At 41.7% G+C, this 25,137-nt stretch overlaps 1 protein-coding gene across 1 annotated transcript in view; it reads left to right on the plus strand.

Moving 5' to 3' along the window:
• IFT43 (intraflagellar transport 43) overlaps window positions 1-25,137 on the plus strand; it is a 50,480-nt gene that overhangs the window by 17,668 nt on the left and 7,675 nt on the right. Inside the window, exons 4-5 of the mRNA XM_035108145.3 lie at window positions 10,561-10,596; window positions 11,390-11,436. Of these exons, the coding sequence (XP_034964036.3) occupies window positions 10,561-10,596; window positions 11,390-11,436 (83 nt within the window). The remainder of the gene's footprint in view (window positions 1-10,560; window positions 10,597-11,389; window positions 11,437-25,137) is intronic.

The raw sequence follows: 25,137 nt of genomic DNA on the forward strand, positions 1-25,137 counted from the left end.
AACTTCCAGATTGTACCTCAAGAGCATCTGTAATTCAGAAGTGTTTTGAGAGCTCACTCTGCAGATGGTTAGAGGGAGGTGAAGTGTCTTTGGAAAGCTCTGAAGTGAAAGAGACATCTATCAGTGGCAGCTTTGGGTTCTGAGCTAGCAATAAGTGGTTGAGGCTGACAAGGCTCGGAAGTCCTCAAGCATTTAAGCACCGGAGGCTTAGCACCTCAGAACTGGAAACCGAACTGGAGACTGAATCCTTAATTTGAGGGCTCTAGAGATGTGAAAATCTGCTAATCACAGATGGAAATTAATTTGATTTTAATAGGATATTTTCCATTGATGATCTAATTTTTATAGTTTCCCATCCCACGTCTTCAGAACAAGTTGGGCTCTGAATTCAAATTATTAATAATGCCATCGTATTTTCTTTGCACATAGTGACTCTTAAGAATTGATAAAATCTCAAGAGTAACTCCTCTCATGCTAGCAAAAGCTTCTATTGCCAAAGTCAAGGTTGCAAATGGGATGTTTATTTTTGGCCACCCCAGTAAACATTCAGTAGAGGGGGTTATGCAGAGATACCGCCATATAATTTATTTATTTTAAAAATGTACTGCTTAACATAATAATGTGGTTGACATAAAAAACCAATATGGCAAATTTCAATACATTTTCTTAAAGATAAAAATGAGATAAAAATAAAACATAAGTGTATTATCACAAATAAAATCGAACCATTAAGACATTAAAAATTAAGAGAATTATGCTGTTCATGGCTAGCATCCTGTAGGAGCCACTTCCACTATTACAATGGCTACTGACACCTACATACTTCCTGGTTCATAGAGAGGTTTCTCCATTCAACATTTTAAATGGGAGGGAGCCAATAAATGTTCCCTTTGGATGTTTGAACCAGCCCATAGTCAAAGAAGGGGGCTTGCTGGTGGCACTGCCATGGCTCCTGAAGCTTAGCTACCTTGAGATGAAAGCCTTTCCCTGTATGCTTCCACCTGTTGATGTCCTTGCTCGGGGACCGGGAGAGGCGGGGGGCACAGGAAGCAGAGTGAGTGAGCAGAACTTGGAAGGAAGGAAAGGAAGTCTGATTAAGTTTTGTCTCGAAGTGTCTGTTTTTGGGTTTGTCCCTGCATTGATCTGCAAGGGAATGAGGCAAGTAATGGCCCCTTGGGGACCTTCAGGACTTTCTTCTCAATGTCAGCCGTCATTTTCAATCACCCTCTCCCTCCCAGCCATTAATTTTGGCCCGGGATCATGGGGACTTGTCCATCTATCACACCTAATTGACACTAAATGATCTGTCAGTTTATTGATGAACGGCAGGAGTGGAATTGTCACAATATATTTTACTTTCTAACAACTCCTCCTGACAATTTTACCTTGTCCATCTCACTCTCCTCACATAAATCTCCATTGGCCTCTCGTTCCTTCACTTGGGCTGCTCTGGTGCCAGCCGCCTCCATGCCATCAGCACGCATCAAGGGCATCAAGATGGCGGGAGAGCTGCAGCGTGTGGCTTTAGATTTTTTTCCCTTCTTTTTATAGAGTGGATGTTCCAGGAATGCTAACTGGCTCCTGTCCTCTTCTCCTTCAGTGTCATTGCTGGGGTGGTTCTCTCCTTGCCTTTTCACAGCCAATTCTTATGTTGAGACCCAGCAAAAAAGCAAAGGCAAAGGGAGAAGCAGGAGACTTACCTGTACAAAGGTGGCTGTAGGGTAAATTTAGCGTTCTGTTCTCTGGGTTTATTTGTTCTGTTAATCCTAGAGGTATGTGGATAATCACAATTGGTTGTTGCTTTTCTACTTTTTATCCAGAAAAGCTGGAAGAGCAGGATTTTTACAAAATGGGGGCAGGGTAGTAGGGTTTTGTTACTCTGCTTTTTTTCTTATAAGACCTGATCATTTCGAGACATTGTTTTCTAAGTAGAGTAAGTCAAACAGTAGAGCTGGAAAAAGGTGCAGAAAATGGCAACCAACATGATAAAGTGTATGGAGTATGGCAGATGGTTACTTTGGGGGCTATTCAGCTTTGGGAAAAGGTGAAGAAGAGAGGACATAATCAAGGTGCGTAAAACAATAGAGAAAAGATAAGGAGAGGTTTCCCCTCCCTCTCTCATAATACTAGGCCTGGGGTCATCCAATGATGCTGAATGGTGGAAGATTCTGGGTGGACAAGGTATTCCTACCCTTTGGGGCCTGGAGACTCATGAACACCACAAAAGAGGCATTTCAGAGAAGAAAAATGGGCGATGCTCAGAATCATCTGCAAAAACCTTAAAGAAAACACAGGCAAAAAAAAAAGACAACTCACCACGCCAAAGTCAGAAAAACTCTCAGTTAGAAAAATAAAATAAAATTGGTAAAGGCACAGGGCCTTCGCAGGTGACTAAGGACATTATGGTGCCCAAATGCACCACATTTGGGACCCCAGGAATAGACAAATGGAAATGCTTCACGCAGTGAACTGTAATGCTGTGTAATTCTTTACAAGATGCAGTGATGATAGTCAAATTATGTGGCTTTAAAATAAGTTAATGGAGATAAGGCTATCAATGGCTGTTTATTTCCAGTGTAAGAGGCAGGATGCCTCTGAGTACCAGTGGCTGGGGAACATGAGCGAGAGAGTGCTGAAGGGCAGGGCTTTGGCACATAGGCCTTACTTGTGGGTTTCCCAGAACATCTGGTAGGCCATTGGGAGAACAAGATGCTTGACTACATGAGTCTTTGGTCTGATCTATCAGGGATGTTACAGGTGAGTGGTATAATTTTTTTATGGGCTTCAACGCAGTATCTGATGTAGAGCTTAATACTATGAGTCGGGATCTGAATTGTATCCAGTAAAAGAGCTCATGTTGGAGGCTGCTATGCCACTAATTATAATTTTGTGTTTATAATGTGAATATTTTTTGTTCCATCATAAATCTCCTTTGTGAAAAAGAATAAAGTTGCAAACGTCTGAAAGTTGGCTGCTTTGTACTTCGTTGAATTTCGCTGCTGCCACTGCCCTCTGACAAAGGACCCTGGAAGTGATATATACTAGCATCACCATTCCCGGGATCAGAGATTTTGCTAGGTGGAATATGGCTGAAGTGCACACCGTGCTGGTGCTAATAATGACAGAGCTGAAATTTCCCCCAGATTTTCACAAATATCATTGGCAATTCTAGGGTGGGGAAATTATTTTAACTTGTAAAGATTTCATCTTGTTCTCACTTGATCTCACATTGATATCCTGTACTCAAATCTGATTGGCTATGTAGCATAGCGACATGATCCTGCTTGATATATAATCTTGATTGGCTAGGGTCACCAATGTGGTTAATCCAGGAAGCATGTTTCCTGCATTCAATTGTGTTAGTGATGCAGTCACGTAATCAAATCCACTTCCTCCTGCTCACTATGTGATCCCAGGGTGGGGTTGAGAGAGCAGAAGCAGACATAGAAAACAATAGTCCTCAATATGATGATGATGATGATTTTTAATGTATGTGTTACCTTTCAAGACAAAAGATAGCTTTCACCAAAACTATAATATACACTATATTAATAACACAATATAAAACCAAAACATTACAGCATTAGAGCATTAAAACAACAACAGTTAAAACAATAGAGCACCACATATGAAAAAGCAGTTTTGAAATAATAAATGTTTTCAGAGTCTCTGTAAAATCCAGTAAAGTAGGGTTTTTTAAAAAGTGAATATTCACACATTCGAAGTATCTTACAGGGAAAAGACTATTCCACCCAAACTGCTGTTTTACTTCCAAAATCAACACTGGAGAAAATTCATAGTAATCCTACTAAAACATACACTTATAGACAACCTCATGTAATTTAGGCAGTTGCAGCTGGGTCTTCAGCACTGCACTAAAATCACTCCCCCCCAAAAAAATTTGGAGCAGTCTGTACAAAACAAATTTATAGTTTTTAGCAGATATGTCTTGGAGCTAAAAACAATAATCCAGGTAAAAGGAGAAATAGTTGCTGCTCTTAGCCACTGGAAATTCTGTCCTGATTCTGTAGTTTGAGTCTCTAGCAGATTCTGTTCACAAGACCATACCATAAGGACTGAAAACCTGGCCTTGCAAAGAAGTTTATGCAAGAAGTAAGATTCTGTCCTTTCTCCGTCCCTTCAGCCAGTGGCAATCAGTGAAAGCTCCCCGTGTTTTCAGTAGCTTTGTTTGGAAGTGGAGAGATTTTGAATGCTACGAGCCTAACAAATTGCTCTGTTTTCCCTTTGATGAATCCGCTCTTCAAGAATAAAATGTCTGTGAACATCAGTACTTTCTTTTCCCTTCTGTTCTTCTAGCAAGAGGGCGTCTTCAAGGGGCTTTCATTTTGCGGGTCATTCATAAAAGAGAAATGGCATAGGCAGGCTAGGAAGTATGTTCACTGCCATGCTGAAACATCCCCTTCAGCTGTGATGACAGAGCTTCTGCATCTGGACCTACAGCATCTTTGATATTCCAGTCCTTGGCTCCCTGCAGAGCTCTGTCGATCCCCATCCCTCACAACTAGCACTACTGGGTCACTCTGTCTGTGTATGTAACTCTCCAGAAGTGAAAAAACTAGGCACTATATTTCCTGGGTGTCTACATTGGCCTTCTGTTTTTGGAGTTTTCAAAGTAACATGACTCTTTGAGTACAACACTACTTGTCGCAGGGTTCAGGACAGTCAACTGTGGTTTCTAGAATTATTGCTGAAAGTAAAAAATTTTGGGAGATCGAGATCATATCTTGAATGCAGAGGCACAGTCTGCAATGCATAATGGCTCAGCTGCTCTTGAAGTTGAACAGAAGACAGACAGATATAACTATTGAGGGGAGTCTTTTAACTGAACGAGCAGTTGAACACTGGTTCCCTCCCCCCCCCCAGCCAGAAAGTCCAGAAAACATGAGATCTCTTTGTATTTTTCTGCCGGGGGGGGGGGGGAGACGAGCTTCATGTTACACCATATGTACAGCCACAGTCTTCTTTTTTCTTTTTTCACGGAGGTGTGGGGGGAGCAAAGCTGTGAGGCATTAAATGGAAATGCTGTTGTAAGTTTAGTCAGAAGGGGGCAAACTTTGCAAAGAAATATGCACAAACTCCAATACAGTTGCAGCCTTGGCAGTCTCTGTTCTACGGTACTGAGTTCGGCCCCATCAATACTTATTCTCTATGGATGAATTGGGTATTAAGGGTTAACCAAAGTGGACTGGGGGCTGTGACAGAGTCAGACGATAGTATGGCTTCCCAGCTTAAAGAATACAGGTCTGGTAGGAAAGACGAAGGCAGAATTGACTGCTGCGCAAACACTCAACTCATTCCATTTTCTTAATGCACCTTTTGCTTTTACCAAACCTCAGAGCTATTCATGTGTTGCTCACCTGAGTTATAATCTCATGGGTCATTCACCTTGTTTTGCCTCTCTCTGAAGCAAATATGCTGCCTGATTGTGTATTGTTTTACCCACACTTTGTTTTTTGACCACATCCAGTCAAGGGTGACGGGATGAACTTATGGTACTTCTGCAAAGAAAACAAGGTTCCAGCATGATATTGTTTACCTTCTTTTTTTAGAGAGAACTGTTAGTGTCAGCAGGTATTTTCCCAGAGGTGTATATTCTGAACATAATACTTGCAAGTAGTAATGGCTGGTAAAGGAGTAGGTTTCAGGAAGATGAAGGCGATGTCCTTCAGTGTGTTCAGATTTCTCTGCCTAATCATTCTGTTTCATATATTGCTCTGTGATGTGGCATGGGAAATTTCCCTGCATTTTATTTTTCCGTGGGAAAAAATCCATTTCATAAATTCATTTGTAACAAAGAGTGGATTGCAAGATTAACTGTTTCAAAGTTTTTACCTTTTGTTTACCAAATACAAGTAAAACATTCTAAAATTAGATCACTCAGGGGCATCAGAAAATTTCCCGATGCAAACTGAAAACTACTTACGCAGCTTACAAATGTGTAATTCAGAATTTTCTGGAAAACCTGTCTCATTGATGGTCCAATCACTCTTTGACTACACACTCCCATATCCAATATATTATCAGAGTATGTTATTTCCCTGTTCTTTACCAGCTTCACCACTCATATGCAATTTATTCATTTTATGTTGCATACCTGTACAATAGGCTGACCTCCTGGTGCTCAGCTGTATGTACTGTACTATACCACAGCAAGGAAGAATAACTAGGGCCCACGTTGAGCTACGGATATTACAAAACATCAAGGGCATTTGCCCACATTTGTCCCACTTATGTCCCCTGTTAAAACAGGTTAACGGTGTCTAATTAACCACTGAACATTGTCATCCTGCATGAATATAACATCCTTGCTCTTCTTGGAACCTGGCTATTTTATCTCCATTAAATCTCCACAGTATTCCATTAAATAGGAGAGAAACATTTTAGCAGAGATGATGTCTACATTAGTGCTGCCTTTCACCCTTCAGCACTTGACCTCTGAGACACTGGCACTTATGGAGGAGAATTGCCTCCTCGCCCAAAATCTGGTGCGTAGCTTAGGGGGAAAGAGAAGAGGGGAAGTATCAGTGGTGTATATGAATGTGTTTAGAGAAGCTATTCCTATTTGAAAAGTATATCCTCTGACAGGCTTGACAGAACCAGGTGTTGTATTCATCCGTGTTGCTTCCCTCCCCTATCCCAAAGCCTCAGGTTAGGTCATCCCTCTGCCCAATTGTTTACCTCGTGAGATAGGTTAGGCCAGTGATGGGCAACCTTTTGAGCTTGGTGTGTCAAAATTCGCCAAAAAACCGAGCATAACTTGGGTGGTGTGTCACTTCGAGAAAAAAACCATAATTTCACGATATTTATAGCTTAAAAAACAAAAATGTATAATTGTAATATATAACTGTATTTAATAAACCAAAAACTAATTATTTAACCAAACCAAACCAAAAACCTCTTATTTATCACAAAGTGCCCAGAGTTGTTGAGCTTTTGGTGGGGAGCTGCTGACCAAAGTTTAGGAGGTTTTTTGGGGGGGTGCAAAAGTTGCTTTGCTTTTTTTGGGGGATGCCCCAAAGCTGCTTTGCTTTTTTTGGGGAAGAGAACAGAAATAAATGATGAATAATACTTTCGCTAGAACTAACACGCAGCACCGGCATAGTCTGCCAAAGCACAAAAAAACCCAGCACAGAATGGGTTAAAAATGAACGCTGTTACACCCAATCATAGTCTGCCAAAGCGCCAGAAAGAAACAGCACAGAAAGGGTTAAAAACCAATCTCTGGCTACCAGCAACAACAGCAACAAAAAAGAATCCGGTTTTTAACAGTGGAGACAAGCTGTAGGAGGAGCGGGAGAACAAATGGGGGGAAAACAACAACAACAACAGCGCGAATGGACCGATGGGGCACGTGCCAGCAATGAGGGCTCTGCGTGTCATATCTGACATGCGTGTCATAGGTTCGTCATCACTGGGTTAGGCTGAGAATCCTTTTCAAAAGCTGGGCTTTATTTCTGAAAAAAACTTTTGAACTGGGGTTCCCTGTGTTCAAACCCGAAATTCTACCATCAGCATTCTGCTGGCTGGTTCTCTTGTGTGTTCACACAGTGACTAATACATGACACTGTAAACTATTTTTCCTTTATTTATTGACAGGATTTGTGTTCTGCCCTTCATCATAAGCAATCTCAGGCCAGATTACAAAGTTCACAAAATTATAACATCCTAATACACGCTAATTTAGACCTATAGATGGAAATTTAGAAATAATCACTATCATTTAAACTGAAGTAAAATAATCTCACCGTACTAGAAAAGACTGTGGCCAGGTGGACTCTGTGCCTGCTCAATCTTCTCTCTAGGATCTAGTTGTTGAGGGACAACTTCAAGGCCCCTCACGATCTTCCTTCTTATGGTCCTTCATCTTTAAACTAGACTTTGGACTAGAAAGCCCTTCAGAGGATGCCTTTTAACGGATGACTGTCCTTTGACAGCCCTCCAAACCAAGAACTGTTTTCCATAAAGCAGAACACCTGGCCACCCTAGTTAGAAGCATAGCTGCCAAGTTATCCCTTTTTTAAAGGGATTTTCCCTTATGCCGAATAGGCTTCCTCGCGAGAAAAGGGAAAACTTGGCAGCTATGGTTAGAAGCTCTGCGGTGTAAGAAAATGAGTCCTGTGCCATACTGTCTCACATTAACAAGAAATAGTGGCAGTTGAGGCCACATTTGATAACATTTGCCACTTGGAGACATTGCCTGATTCTATAAAAGCTAAGGAGACAGATATTTCCAAGCCCTTTAAAGTACTGCCTCTTGATTTTTTTGGTGGCAGTCCTTCCTTGCGGGCAGAACATGTAAAGGAAAGCCCTGTTTTGTTCTTGGTCATGCTGTGCCCCCACTCTAGGAAATAAGAAAAGAGTATTTCCCAGTACACAGAGTTAAAAAACTTCATCCTGTGAAATAGTCAAAGCAATCAGTAAGTGATGGAGTATCTGCTAAAAAGAAACCTGGCATTTAATTAACTTTTCAAAGTGCTGGTTCAGCAACCTCCATGTTTTACATTTTGAATATTGAACAAGCATCCCTAATCGGATCTGAATTAGTTCTGGGCTTGCTGAGGTGGAGAACGAGCGAAAGAGCAGCCTGCCATCTCCCCCGCCCCCTTGTCGCCCTGCCTTCTCCCTCCAATTTCACATTATTATTATTATGAACTCTGGGTAATTCAGCCAGATTTTGCCTGAACCACAAGACGTCTGGTCCAGCCTTTTCCAGGGCCGTGTAAGGCAGCTAGGTTAAATAGTAAATTCTTTATTTATGAACTAGGGGCAGCCAGGAGAGCCTCCTCTCTCAAGTGTTTGTACCTGTCACTAGTCTGGCATAATCTTTCTATAAGGATTGCAGATTCTATGCTTTTAAATTGCTGTTGCTTTGGGCTAGTGTTCAGGGGCAGTTTTGCAGGCGACAGAGAACCCAAATGAAAACGGTTTTGCCACAATTTTGTTGTGACACACCTTGTACAATTGTTAATACCTTTTTATTCAGTAGCCCATCATTTGATTTGAGCTTTAACTCACTCCATCTGCTATTTATGTTTTTAACATATAATTTTTAGAATACTGTATCTCAGAACATGCTCAGTGACTGCCTTCCATTACTTAGCAACCCCCCTACAATGGACATTGCTTTTAAAAAAAGAGCAGCTTTCAGATGTTACAGGAGAACAGCAATGTCTACATGTGAGGTGAGACTTGCACAGCCTCTCTTCATCTCTTCATCCCTTTAGTGCAAAGTGCAACACATAAACTTGCGTATCATCTCCATGCAGTGAAATGCATTTAAAAAGACAACAAAAGGACTTGGACTCCTTGGCAGGTTTTGAATAAACATCCACAATTTATTAGTAGAACATAGGACAGATGGGGCAATGATACGTACACTTTTATAACATGCAGAGAATAACATGTGTAAACAAATCAGAGGGGGGAGCTGAGGGAAGACTCTGGAGGGTGGGAGAGGAGGGCATGAAAAGGGGGGGAAATGCAATTGGTTATATTGATTGATAATGTGTTTTGTTAAATTTCTTCAATAAAAATATATCTATTTATTTTAAAAAAGAACTTAAGAAGACTTCTGCTGGATCACACTAAAGGCCCATCTAGTCCAGCATTCTCTTTCCACAGTGGCCAACCTATGGGAAGCCCACAAGCAGGATTTGAATACAAAAGCACTCTCCCCTCTGGTGGTTTCCAGAAACTGGTACAGTGGTACCTCGGGTTAAGAACTTAATTCGTTCTGGAGGGCCGTTCTTAACCTGAAACTGTTCTTAACCTGAGGTACCACTTTAGCTAATGGGGCCTCCCGCTGCTGCAGCGCCGCCGGGGCACAATTTCTGTTCTCATCCTATAGCAAAGTTCTTAACCTGAGGTACTATTTCTGGGTTAGCGGAGTTTGTAACCTGAAGCGTTTGTAACCCGAGGTACCACTGTATTCACAACTATGCTGCCTGTGACAGTGGAAATAGAAGACAGTCATCACGGCTAGTAGTTACTGATTGCCTTATGCTCCATGAGTTTGTCTAATCCTCTTTTAAAGTCATCCAATTTGGTAGCCATCACTGCTGTTGCTGCTTCATCATCAGATGAAAGGCCTTGTTGGGCCTTAGAAGTGGAGGAAGTTTCACACTTTCCCCCTTGCTTTTTAAAACTTGCTGCACAGAGGGCGCTACAAAAAGTCAGACTTTAGTTCACAGGCTTCCATTTAGGCTTCATGAGCATCCTGAGTTAGATGCCTTCATCAACTAAAATACCGACTATCCGACTTTTAGAAGACATGTGAAGGCAGGAAAGTTTTTAACGTTTGAAGTTTTATTCTGTTATTAATGTTCTGTTGAATGCAAATATATTATTATTATTATTATTATTATTATTATTATTATTATTATCATCACCAGCACCACCACCTTTTACCAGGATTACATTGAAATAAACTTTTGCTTAGGAGAGATTTCAAAAGAGTTGCTGAAAGCCCATTTCTCTACTGCTGCTTCCTTGCAAATATTCCTATACTCCTTTCAGCAATGGCCTTTTCTTGTCTTTCAGGTCAAAAAAGAGACCCACAGAACAAGAAGTGGAAGAGTAAGTTTCTTGCTTCACCATGCACTACATTTCTGCATAAATGTCAACAGAATCAGCCAAATGTGACATCTTTGTACAGTGGTACCTCTGGTTAAGAACTTAATTCATTCCGGAGATCCTTTCTTAACCTGAAACTGTTTTTAACCTGAGGTACTTTAGCTAATGGGCCTCCTGCTGCCGCCATGCCACCAGCACACGATTTCTGTTCTCATCCTGAAGCAAAGTTCTTAACCCGAGGTACTATTTCTGGGTTTGCGGCATCTGTAACCTGAAGCGCTTGTAACCTGAGGTACCACTGTATTTTCTTTTCTGTCTGTGGCAGTAGACCTTCCTAGTTTTTTGCTAATGCAAACGTTTAGTTAGCTTTGCTTGGTGAAGATTGGAACATATTCTTCTTTAAGTGCTCAGAAGGACTAGTTTAGTCTGACTTCTCAAGACTTCCTGAATCTTTAGATTATGAAGGCATGATTTGCAAAAATCCTGAAAAAATCCTGTCATTCCCAATGTTCTGAGTTTGTACATCACATTGTCTCTACTCTACCCTCTATTCACAGGGGGCTGTATCCAATTCTGCCCCTCCACTTTCAGATAACTCTTTTTTTTCTCCAGTTAACACTTTTGTGAGTGTTACTGGGTGGAGGGAATTTTCACAATTTCCCCTTTCTCTTCCAGCCCCTCACATCATCTTGCCCTATTCTGTTTGTCTTTGAAGTTGTGCACAGCAGGCAGTAGAGTGAAACAGGACTTCAGGAGACATCATTTTATAGTTATGCCTCTTTCTGGTTTCTTCTAGCCATCGCCTGAGACAGCAGAGCTTAGAGGCAGAGGATGATGAAGAAGGTAAGATCCTGCATTCCTAACTGAATTTTTAAAAAGGATTTTAGGAGCTCAGCAGAAAATTTAGGTTTGTGCAAATGAAGTGGATTAAAGGGCTTTGTTACCCTTAGAATCATAGAATCATTGAATTGCAGAGTTGGAAGGGACCCCGAGGGTCATCTAGTCCAACTCCCTACAATGTAGGAATCTTAATTCAAGCATTCTCTTACCATCAGAAAGCTCTTCCTGATGTTTAGCCGGAATCTCCTTTCTTGTAGCTTGAGGACATTGGTTCATGTCCTCCCTCCGGAGCTGGAGAAAACAAGCCTGCTCCTTGTGTAACAAATCCATGTTCAAAAAAATATATGGACATTTGTGGTTAGAAAAAATATAGGCTATTGAAAAGTGTGGAATGAACAGATGGTTAAAAGGAAGGTGTATAAACACCTTGCAACCAAACCAGGATGAATGCTCAATAAATAGATAGTTTGGAGGAACTCTGAGGTGCCTACATTTGTGTTCTGGAAGCCTTTTCAGTTAACATTAAGTTGGATAGAATCTTCCCTAGCAGAGGTATCAAGTGAATTTAAGATATATGTGTAAGAAACAGTAGTGCCTCGACTTATGAATTTAATCCGTTCCTAAGGCACCTTCGTAAGTCGAAAAATTTGTAAGTTGAAAAACACCATTGGAAACGCGATTTTCCATAGGAAAGCATTGGAAATGGAAAAAATCGTGAGTCTAAAACCCTATCTAAAAATTCGTAAGTCGAAAAATCCCTATCTAAAACCAGATGTCGAGACATTTGTAAGCGCGCGGCCATTACCCCCACTCGTAAGTCGAAAAATTCAGTTGTTGAGTCGTTCGTAAGTCAAGGTACCACTGTAAAAGGTATTTCTTCTACTACAAGGTGCAAGAAGCATAGCAAGTGACTTTCTCCGCTACCAGGGCCATAGTGCTTTTTGTGCTTGTGCAGGCATGTTCCATTTGTGGAACTGTGTGGGAGGGGAAGAGATCATTCAGCATCCTCCTCCTTCCCCTCTTTCCTTCCCAATGCACTTGCAGAGGCAGTGTACAGCAAAACACAAAACATAAAACATTTTACTGCAGCGTAGAGAACAAAAGGACATAAGAAGAGCCTGCTGGATCAGGCCAGGGGCCCGTTTGATCCAGCATCCTGTTCTCACTTTGGTCAACCAGATGGCGATGGGAAGCCCAAAGCAGGATTTGAGAGCAACAGTATGCTCCCCTCCTGGCCAGTCACCACCGATTCAGGACAAGATGAGTGTATATGTGAAATTAATACTTTTTCGCCCAGACCAAATGCTTCAGAATCACTGAACCAGCATCAGATTCACTTTTGGTTGATGAAGACTTTTGGTTGCCACCTAAAAAGTGAGCGAATAAACCTTGGCTCTCCAGATGTTTTGGAACTACAACTCCCATGATCCCTAGCTAACAGGGCCAATGGTCAGGGATCATGGGAGTTGTAGTTCCAAAACATCTGGAGAGCCAAGGTTGTCTATGCCTGGAATAAAGTGTATTTGTTCCAGAGTAAATACCTGCCTAAAAGTATCCAGAATGTTGACGACAGGAAGCAGCTACAGGAAATGTGGCTTTGCTGCAGAACTGGAGAAAATGTGATAGAGTAGCATCAGAGCCTAGGGGCAGGAAACGGGGAATTAATAGCTTTGGCATTAAATAAGGCAGAAATTGTCTATAGAACTTGGATATTTCCCATTTATCTGTACCACTTACTGTTCCTATGCCTGTTGAACACCTTCATTTGCCTCCTCAAGGCAAGCCTTTCACACACCCCAAGAACAATACTGAGAAGTCTTACAAAAATACCTCTGGAAATAAAGAGTCTGGCCCATTTGGCATCCTGCCTGCCTGCAAAGGATGGGCAGGTGCAGCCCTGCAATGTTCCTTCTGCTGTTTTCCTTCTAATAGCGACTGTGGTTTTCCACAGCTTCCTGACTGGGCTTCTGCTATGCCTGGTTCACCTAGGAACAGTTTTATCAGCCAAGAGAAACAAGAGGAGAAATGCTCAAGGGCAGCAGGAAGCCTGGCAGGCAAGGACATGTTTTCTGCCAGTAGGTGCTACGTTTAACTTGAAATGACTAAATCTCAGTCCATGTGAGAATTGACCTGCAAGGTTAATGTCCACAAACACAAGAATAAAATCACCCACCCAATCTTGCCTACAAAGAGAAGGGAATTTCACATATGGGATGAGGAACTGATCAATATGTGCTCATTCTCAAACAAAACAATGGGGTGACATTTGTTACTTGAGAGGTGCAGGAACCAGCTCACACAACCAATGAAGTGAAACTGCCAATACATGCAGTGGTCCACACAGGCAGGTATACTTCCTGGGTGGCATAATTCTTTCCTATCTCCTTCTCTTAGAATGTAACTCTTTGGTTGGGGTCTGGATATTTTCTGTGTTCAGAGAGCATAGCATACTTCTAGTGGCACACAAATATTTTTCAGCACTTGCTTTTAGTAATAAAACACTGTGCCAAGAATACCAAAATTCAGAGCTCGGAACAATATAAGATTGTTCATACAAATAAAACTGATTTACAAGCCATATTCCCAACCTATTATTTCCACTTCTGCAGAATTTACTTCTGCATTTTCTAATGTGCTTCCATAGTCATGAAAACTAGGACCTTTCTTAAAAATCAAAGATTCTCAGAAATACAAATTCTGTCCCAGATACTGGGATTCACTAGGGAAGTCTGCACACATGAAAAAATGAAGACAAACAGTCTTCATAGAAGCATCAAGTTGTAGAGTTGGAAGGGGCCACGAGGGTCATCTAGTCCATTTCCCTGCAATGCAGGAATCTTTTGCCCGATGTGGGGCTTGAACCCACAACTCTGAGATTAAGAGTTTCATGCTCTACCAACTGATCTTGTCAATACTTTGCTTCTTTGTGTGCTCAGGCATGTGTGTAAGTATGAACGTACCTAAGCAACGTGTGCTAAGTCAGTAGGCAGCGTACCTCTGCTACTTTTGCCTTGTTTCTATCCAAGTCCTCTGGCTCTGAGACTCAAAGAGAAGGTCTGTGGCTTACTGCACCATGGGAAGTCTGCTTTAATAGGATTTAATATAGTGACAACCTTAGGAATAATAAACTCTTGCAAGCAACAAAAATGGTTTAATTCCTAAAGGACAGGCCTGGTTGAACCACTTTTGGCCAGGGGCAATTGGGGGCTTAATATTGTGTATGTAGCAATCTGGGTGAATTGAGAGAGAGGCATTTAAGGGTAATTGCTCAATTTTCTATCCATGTCAACAGGGAAAATAGGCAGAAGTGGCTGAGCTCAGCACAGTAATAGAGCTGGATGAGATGGAAGATGCCAGGCTGTTAGGTGAATTGGAAAAGTGCTATCTGTTGAGCATTTCCTTCCCAGAGCTAGGTGCTTCTTCTAAGCTCAGGCTGTTCTGTAGACCTACATAAGGGGGTAAAACAAGGATTTTGAAAGGGGTGGTCCCTGACCCTTCTCTGGGGGTTGAACCCAGTATTTTGCTTTGGTTTCCCTTCTTGTTTTTGTAACTGCAGGTAAGTGGTCAGTTCCTGTGTGGGTAGTTCTGGACCACACTAGAGGTTATTCTTCCTTCTTTCCAGACGCTTCCCTCTGATTCCCTGTAATATCCAACTTCATCCTTTTCACAAGTGTCCCACTCTCTTATATGCTTTTTGAGAAATAGAGCCAAGAGAATGCCTTAAAAAAAAGTAGAAAGAAAGGGATTCTGTGTTTTTTTTTTTGGTTCAGTTGACCCCAGGAATGTAATTATGGGCAGGCAGGCCTGGTACCTCATGTGAGTGCTGTTTTGCCCCAATGCAGCCATTTTGTTATTTTGCTGAAGTCAACGGTGGCCACTCGCTTCTCCAGAAGCAATTAAAGCACTGTGCTTCGGAACAGGGTTAGCATAGAAGCAAAACTCCTCCCATGACATCAATCTGTGTGCCAGGTATTGGGGGCGGGGGAGGCAGATTTAATGTCTCTGATGAGTCTATAAATTTCTTTGCAACATTTAATTTCTTACATGTATTTACACAAGGGGCCTGTGATGAAATGTTGCACTGTAGAGTGTTTTCAGTGTTCTACTCAGTTGGCCATGCCCCAGTGGCGCAACAGGCCAGTGTGTCTGGCTGTTACCAGAAGGTTGGTGGTTCAAGTCCACCCCAGGATTCTTGCATTGCAGGGGGTTGGATCAGGGTCCCTTCCAACTCTACAATTCTACGATACTCAATCCATTCCCCCTCCCACTTGGTTTTCCTCTTTCCTCCCCAAGTCTTTCAGGACGTTCAGTCCTCATTGGGATGATTTTGGATACACATACACACACACACACACACACACACACACACACACAAGCCCCCCATTGTAAATATTTTACTGTACTTCTGAAAACTGGATTTCCACCCAAGTCTGCTGATACCATGCACCATCTTATGCATGGATAGTGTCGTTTTGCCTATATAAAGACCAGCTCTTCAAGAATTGAGCTTGCGGTTAGGATATATTATTGCATTTCCTTCCATCATGGAACTCAAGGTGGCGTGTTTAGGGTTCAAAGGCAGACTACCATCCAGGTACTATTACACAGACCCAGATCTGCTTAGCTTCAGCAGAGCTGCTACCTTAGCTGCCTTCATGCCCTGTTGTGCCTCCTCTTTGGAACAAATTGGCAATGACGACTGGTGTTGAGGCGGATGCAAAAGGTTGACCCCTTTCTTTTTTTGCCCATAGGAACACATTAATTAAATTCCAATGCATTCCTATGGGAAACCGCGATTCACAGGACGCATTTTTCACAAAACGAATTCGTCTTGCAAGTCACCATCAGATTGCAAGACGCATTCATCTTGTGAAAAATTCGTCTTGCAGGGCATTCGTCTTGCGAGGTACCACTGTATAATTAAGTATTTAACTGCGCAGCTTTACTTAGACTTTAAAGACTTGATAAAGATACAAGAAACAAGAAGAAACAAGATGGCGCTTGTTAATATGACGCAGCACGAAAAAATGAGAATTCCTCCCTTTTTCGAGGGAAGTGGGAAATACTTGCTAGCTGACTTTATAATGACTTGAGACAACAATTTGGGATAACATATAGTGCATCTGTTTTCAGAATTTATTCATTATGAGCCAGAGAGAAGGCTAAATGGATGTCTAGCAACCCCCCTTCTAGGGCCCAGAGGGGGAGATTGTGTGGTCTCCAGGAAAACTGATTGATCGCCAAATGACATATCTGTGGAATACAGTTCATTTACATTGTAGTATTGCAAACAGTATGCTCAACAATGGAAATCAGTAACAACTTAACAGCGTGGAAGTTACTGCATCATTAAATCTCAAACAACAGGCTTGGACAACAGCCAGGATTGGAATAATTTAACAACTTGGGAGTTGCTGCGTTATTAAACTTCAAATGATAGACTTGGACAACAGCCCGGATTGGAAGATTGTAATGAAGTCAGGAAAAGCTGTGCTGGCAAATAGACAGTTGATAAAATATATATACACAAATAAATGGATGAAAGGATATATGATTTCTGACATGATTGAGAATCACATAGCCAGGGACGGAGAACTTTAAAGCTTTAAGATCAGAATGTGGAAAATATGAGAACATCAAGAAGAAGGCAGGAACGAAGATACTGGAGATATACTTCAGAGGTACAAACTATGGGAAGCCTGAAAAAAATTAATACTGTAATTAATAATTTGGATTGTAATTCGGTTGTTTTTTATTTTAGTTTATTGTTTTTAATTGGATTATGATTTGATGATATGTTAATCAGCTGTTTTAAAATGATTTTTAAAATATATATATAAAATATATATAAAAAAGAGTAGTTAGAGATCAAAGGATGTCACCGGAGAGGCAAGCAGTGAGGATACTTACAAAGAGAGCTGTTACCTTCCTTGACCTAAGGTTGATCAAAGGGAATAGATTGTGGCAAATTTATTAAATACATACATGCAATGACATGGCATATTGTGTAGGCACCAGGCATTAGTGTGGTGCTGCTCTTTTGGAGTCCCTTTCTTTACAGAGGGGCTTAGTATTTCTCTGGAAAGGCCAGAGTCGTACAATGCACACTGTTGGAGTAATAGTGAGGGCAATGGTAAGCATGCCTGCTTCAGAACGGGCTTTTGGCATGCAATGCTTTCCTGGCACAATTCTGCGGAACCCTAAATATACAGTCCTATTGACAGCTGTGATTGTTGAGTCCATAAGTGTAGTTGACGGACTAGGTTTACCTAAAAGACCCTTTAAGAAAAAGCTCTTGAAATATGATTACAGAATTGAGACACCATCATTTGAAAGTGCCTAAGGCAAGCTTCTTTGAAAATTGCAGCTGTAGAGGGACAGCAAGAGAACCGCATAGCCCTTGATTGTAGCGTTGTTCCCTCAGGACCTGCTCCCCCCCCCCAGTTTCTCATCTGATAGGAGTGAGAAAGAAAGCAGCAGTTAGGCTCTTCGTCTGTCTTATGAAAATCCGATTCCAAGTGGCTGTGATCAAACCCAGTTGGCTGTCAGCTGTGGTGGCCTCATGTGCAGGGAGGGAGGGGGCTTCTGAGGAGTTTCTGGATGTGGAAATGTCATGAGTGCTACCGATCAAAGCTGCCTTTTTTAATAAATATATATAAGATTTTTTAAATAAAAAAAACCTAAGGAATTTAGCATAAAAGAAATGTAGTTTGTCTTGTTTTTGCAGTGGAGCATGAAAGGGATTAAATAGAATCAGACATACCTGCTCCCTAACATAATTCAATGAGAGGCTTATAAGAAACTTCTTTCTTGCCTCATATTAAGGCAAAAATCACCAAACTGGCATTACAGAAGGAAGTTTTCTATTTCTTCCATACCCTGTGCACTCTACTCAATGTGCAAAAGACTAAACTGTAGGATAAAACTGTATAATAATGATCACCTCTTGAGTTTTGTCTTTTAGAAATGAATGTGGGCAAGAATTACAATGTCACATATATGCGTACTTTGAAAGGATGGAGCAAGCCAAGTAGTTGTGCTGAGCATGAAATGACACACAGATGAACAAGGAGAAGCATTAAGAACAGCATTTATCCTAAGTGATAAATGGTCCATCTCACCAGTTCCCCTATCACCAAAGGCAGTTAGTGCCACATTCTAGTGAGGAAGTCTATAGCACAACCTTGGCATGATCTAGTATTGGGCAATGTAACATGTCTGAACAAGTTGGACCTGCAACAAAATGTTGCAGAGTGGAGTTCAGTATGTCTTAAATACAAATAGAACACAGATACTGAAGGCAACAGGCATGATCCAGTTGTAAACCAATGGGGATAAGATCAATGAACTTAATGAGTAAGGCCTTTTGATTGCTTACGATCAAAATGGTCAAGACACCTGCAGCTCCACTTGTTCATTTCCACCATTGGTATTCTGGCAGTCAGGAGTATGGCCACATTCCTTTCTCATCTCTCTTTGAGTCAATTCACAGGACCAAATTACACTAGCAACTTAAAAGGGCAGTTTTTAATGAATGAGCACTGAGTTCTGGACTCTTGGTGTTTCCACACTCACAACATGGTGATTTGATCTCAGGTTTGTTTTCTGCATGGAGCTTTTGCGTTCCTATGATGATTTCTCCCATCCTTTTCTCGTTTGGTGACACAGATGTTTTGGGGCTGAATTGCAATATGAGTTCAGATACTCAAGAAGGTGCACTGTAATATATCATAGTTTATTTCTTGCCCCTTATTTTGCTTGTCTTGTGGTAATGCATGTTTTAAAATCCCAATGCCTTGTCTATTTAGTTGGGATTATTTTTTCCAAGACTTTGCTCTTAATTAAAAATCAATTTAATCACTTAGTTTCTCAGTAATTCTTCCAGCTCTGTGAGTGTTTTCTGCTAACTCACAATCTGTTTCAGAGATTTGAACCATTTGTACCCTCTGTAAAATTTCCACAGCCCCCCCCCATTGCTTACCTTTTCCCACTGTGACAATAAACAACTGATGCCTAACCTCAGTCATTGTCTTTCCTTTTTAAAAATGGAATTTGAAGAAGCTTCTGATTCAGTTATTCATATCCAGTGCATCAGTCAATTTCTTTTTTGTAACCAAAAACATTTGGGACACAGCACAAATGCTATACCTACTTATATTAAAGTCTAGCAAAATAAAATATTGAGACTTTTGAAAATTATTTTTTAGAATTTGTTCTGTGACAGTGAATTCCAGGCATATTTTGTACATTAGCATACTAAAGTCCAGGATTTTGCTGATATATTGGCTTGTATGAGTATACGTCTTGATTTAGTTGCAGGAAAATATAATATGTAATATGTTTGTTGTTTCACATAATTAAAGATTAAACAAAAGTGCATTTATTTTTAAAGCATGCCTTTTAGTCTTTTAATGGCATTTTTGGCATTGATGGCATTTGTTGGCATTTTCTGGTGTTGTTGTTGTTTTAATTAATGGGGATATACCTTTATTTTGATTTTTGGTTTATACGCACTTCAGCAGCAGCTTCATTATTCATTTTTTTTCAAACTGGTATCCTATCTTTTGTAAGGTAAATGATACTGTATATGAGAGTTTAGACACATTTTTGGCTTCAGAAATACTGCATTTAGTTATATTAGTACAGCATCCTGTTCTCCGATGCTCCAGCTGTTGTTACTGTTTGGACTAATATGTGTATATCACTTGGTGATAGATGAGAAATTGCTTTTTGTTACCTACAGCTTAGAACTGGCTGCTCTAGAAAGTAATAATTTATGGCATCTACAGATGTAATCTTTGCATCACACCCTCAGGCAACATTTATACAATTAATATGAGGACAACTGAAATCTGTTCTGTGTATTTTCTTTTTTAGCATCTACAGATAGTTACATTCCACAGTTGTTATCAGTACAATGTGCAAATGGCCAATCACAAATTTTCACATACGGTATTTGTTTATTAAGACAGAGTTGCTGGGGAGAAATATTAACTGGTTCTGGAATCGGAGCCTTTAACATACACAGCTAGTTAACTATTTGGCACAGAAGCATGAGCAGAGTGATCCTGTCTACGCTTCATGTTGGGACAAGAGATACATGGCAGCTACACCAGTGGAATGACCATATAGCCAAATTCATGGTCAGCCTAGGAGAGAAGGTGGAAAACAGCAGAAAAAAACTAAAACAACAGAAAAACAGCATGGATTCCCACAACAACCCTGCCAGTGTCCACCAGTCAAGCGCAAACACATATCAGTCAGTATGTAAAAGTCTCTGAAAAGGTCCAGAACCTTTTACCTGTTGACCTGTGGGACGTGGTACAACCATCCAAAGCCCACTGTGATATGTGTATGTGAGGCATTTTAAGAATAAAATGAATTGCCTCCTCCAGGACTTCGACTCCACCTTTTACAGCAGGTGAATCTAGCGAAATATATGGAATGCAATCTTGTCGTTGGATGAGTCTCAGTTGATTGATTGATTGATTTTATTTCATTTATATCCTACTTTTTCTCCCAGGAGCTCAAGGTAGCATCCATGGGTCTCCCCCTCTCCATTTAATCCCCACAACAACCCTGTTAGGCTGAGGGGCAATGACTGGTCCAAGGTTACCAAGGGGCCTCAGGAAGGTGATCAATGTCTCTTTAAGAGATGGGGGTGATCTTCAGGTACCTGCAAGGGACAATAGCAAAAATGCTCCTGAAGAAGCCTTTCCTAGGACCTACCGTGTTTCCCCCTTTTTAAGACGTAGCCATAATATAAGACATAGCAGGATTTCTAAGCAGTTGCGCGATATAAGCCATAACCCGAAAATAAGACATAGTGATAGACCCTTCCCCCCTCCCGCCAGCCAACTCCCCCCCATAAAAATCTCTCCCCATTTTACTGTCGCTCCAAAGACACGTATTTCTTTTAAAAGCTTGTAAAAATGCACCGTAGAGCCGTTCCTGCAGCCTCGTGATTCCCCCTCCCGTTTCTGTAAGCATTTTTTAAAATACCTGTAAAAGGATTCCAAAATATATTTTTTTTAGCTAGGCTGTGTGAGCTCTGCTTGCTTGGTGAAGAGGAGAAAAGTGGCATTTGCGGAGGGGAGAAGATGAAAGCACGAGGGAAAAAAGAGGGGCGATTGAAGACGCTGCCTTCCCCTTTAGGGAGAGACTCTGTGTGCGCGTCTCTCTCTCCCCCCCCCCCCGCCTCTCTCTCTCTCTCACACACACACACACACAGCCCACCTCTCGCTTCCCCCCACCTTTCCCCCTTTTAATAGCCTTTTAAAAAGTGAGGATTCTTTTTTCTTTCTATTGCTTGTCTGTAGAGCTTCCCCTTTAAGGATTTGTACCGGTACCGGGATCGCTGCCGGTGGCGCAGTCCTTGCCTTGGGGATTAAGGACTTTCCCCTTCTCGCTGTTTAGGAGCTGCTAAACACTGCCCTACACCCTACACAAAAGTTAACATTTTGTGGGTAAGAGAAACACAGACGGGTTGTTAGGACCAGCAGATTATCTCACCCGGCTTTCTGCTGGCTCAATTGCTACTTAATTGCTACCATTTACCATCTTAATTGCTGCTCAGCTGGCTTCTTTGTTTTCTGCAGTATCTCAGCCGGTAGCCTCTTTGCTATCAGTGCTACAAAGTGCTACATTGTTGGAACTTTCGCTCTTAAGTCTTGGGCAGTTGGCTGGCTGGTAGAGATCCTTATTTGCTTTAGTATAGGCTACTGCTACGACTGCATCACACAGATAGATTCCATTATACTGTACTGGTTTAAATTTAAGAAGCTCCAGTGTAGCAGATTGCTATTAAGTGAGTCCCCACCTGGGAGGGGAGAGAGAGAGAGCAGCCCTTCGGAGGAGCTCCTTCCCTCCCTCACGAACATCCCAGGGCCGGGGAGAGAGGGCTGGGCCAGCGATGCACACACCTCCCTTCCCTCAGACTCCCTCTCATGGAGCTTGGTGGTGGCTGTTGCCCGTCATTTTCTTTCAGTCAAGAGTCCTGCCCCGCAGGGAGACAGGGAGCAAGAGGGGCACTGCTCCTGATGTAATAAAAATACCGGTAAGACATTCCCTGAAAATAAGCCACCCAGTGTTTTTTTGAGGAAAAAAAGTTATAAGACGGTGTCTTAAAATGTGGGAAAGACGGTAGAAGGTACCCATCATTTTAGCCCAGTGGCGTGGACAACCAGATTCAGACTCTCTTAAATTAAACTGATTTCCTGGATACATTTCAGTCAGGATTCAGGCCAGGTTTAGCACAGATACTGTGTCAGAAGAGAGACAGAAGAACGTGATGCTACTGAATCTCAGCGGCTTTTAGTGCCATTGAACATGGTGTCTTTCTGGAGCGAATGGCTGAGTGGGGAGCATCCAGCCTTCAGGCTGTCAAGCAGGGCTCCCTTCTTATGATCTTATAGTAACGTTCAGTATGAATGACTCTAAATGACTAGACGTTGACTGCCCTATGGACTGGAGGCACACAAATGTTGCCCCCATGTTTGAGAAAGGGAAAAAAGAAGACTCAGGTAACTACCAAGCAGTGAGATAACCCTTGGGGTCCCTTCCAACTCTACAATTCTATGGTTCTATTTAAAAGGATAGCCGAGAAGTCAGTCTAAGTGAGTTCACCAGCATTTTCTCTTTCTCTCTGGAATATTCTCAACACAGAGGCAATAGAATAGTGCAAGAATTATTTTTCTATACTGTATAGTGGAAGGGTCCATGGAGTTTTCTTGGCAGGGATACTGGAGTGGCTTGCCAGTTCCTTCTCCAGGTGGATCACGTTTAGTCAAAACTCTCCACTATGACCTGTCCATCTTGGGTGGCCCTGCATGGCATAGCTCATAGCTTCTCTGAGTTATTCAAGCCCCTTCGCCACGACAAGGCATTGATCCATGAAGACAGGAGTGCCTGGTGTGCTATGGTCCATGGGGTCACGAAGAGTCGGACACGACTAAACGACTAAACAACATAGTGGAAGGGAAGTCAACCTTGCTGCAGGGTGGTGTGTTTGCTGCTTCCTTGTCTCCCCCACCCCAAATCATAACAGGCAACCAAATATCAAGCTTTAGATGATTTAAGAGAGAATAAAATGCAGCTTGCTTTTGTTTTCTCCTAAAATTATGGCCTTTATAAAGTGGTGTTCTTTGGCACTACACAGCATAGGGCAAGGGCTATGATGGTGATGAGATCATCCTAAAGCTTCTTAGATAATTTTTGGCTGTAGTCAGCATGTTGGCATAGTTGCAGCTGTTCGTAAAATGCTTTCAGGAAGTTGGACAGCCCCCCCCTTTTCCCTTGATATCTCCGTATTTTTAGGGCTATGACTTTCCTTTTAATGACAATGTTTGAAACCCACTTCTCTGTGAATGGCATCACCAATGGGTAGCGTGACCTGATGCTGGAAGAGTAAATTGTAACCCTCCACCATCTATGCCCTGGTCAGTGGTCCAGAGAGGCTGGGGCATCTATACATGCCTCATTGGTTTGCTTATTACCCTCAAAGGAGAGAGAACTCAATCTTGTTTGTGTGTTCCACCGAAGCTGCCTCCATTCCTTGTTCCTTGCATTTTTTGAAGACTCTAGCCTGTTGCTTTCCACTTCTCTATTTTTATTCCTCCTTTTTCTATTTAGAGGGGAAAAATTATCGAATTGAGATGCACTAATTAAAGCCATTTTCTGGTATTTGGTTACTGGCGTGTTTGATGTCTCTCTGACAAGACCATGAAATGCATGGGGTGTCCACAGGGACAGAATTTGCTGAACACGGTGCTTTGTAAATGCGGGGACACAGTGTCGCAGCAGCTCATGAATATGAAACGCCCATGATGCTACCTCAGTGGACTCGAGAACACAGATGAATCCTGTCATGTGCTAAATGAGACCAATTTCTTTCACTTAACTTCATCTTCAATCAGATACCTTCTTCCATTTGCCTGTTTAAAATTCCCTAAACGTGATGCAGAAGGTAACAGCATTCAGTAAAACAAAGTTTTGCAACAGCAGAGAAATTAGAATGGTTTCTGGCTGAAGTTTTCTTCTGTTAAAATATAAAACTTAGCTCACTTCCTTTGCTTTTAAAGCCTCATAGTGCTGTGTACAAAACAGGGAGGACCCAGAGAGTTGGCCTTCAAAATCTCACTTTCCACATGCTCTGCTCTTATATAGTTTTGTACGTACACAGCACTAGAGGTGTGCATTCTTGCATTCTTTGGATACAGCAACTCACTAGGATTATATTTGGAGGAGTTCCCATGCTGAATTGCTTATTGAAAATGGCAGGTCAATAAATGGGGACAAAGTGTGGCATAGCAAAGCAGAGAGCATAATTTTAGGGCTTTGGATAATTCCTGAGAACAAACTAGGTCAGTGTTTTTCAGAGTTGTAGGATTCCCAGGGAAACTCAATCCACCCATTTCTTTTTACTCTCTCTGCAACATTGTTCCCTGCTTCTCATGTGGCCCCTTTCCAGAGTCTAGCATCACTATTTGAGAATGTTGGAACCAGGTTGAGGGATTTCAATTAAGAGCAATTCCCATGTTGAAATTTCCCATGTATAGAGACTCATTTCCCTAGCTGAGATGCAGTCATAAGGCAACTCTTCAGAAACTTGTGAAAATTCACTTGTGAATTTTCATATGACAACAATGGGGAGCATTGGGGATACAGTTACTGGTCAACGGGTCAAGGGTTGCCTGAGGCAGACTG

The sequence above is a fragment of the Zootoca vivipara genome, chromosome 1 (assembly GCF_965207765.1).
Source record: "Zootoca vivipara chromosome 1, rZooViv2.hap1.1, whole genome shotgun sequence".
Classification (NCBI taxonomy): domain Eukaryota; kingdom Metazoa; phylum Chordata; class Lepidosauria; order Squamata; family Lacertidae; genus Zootoca; species Zootoca vivipara.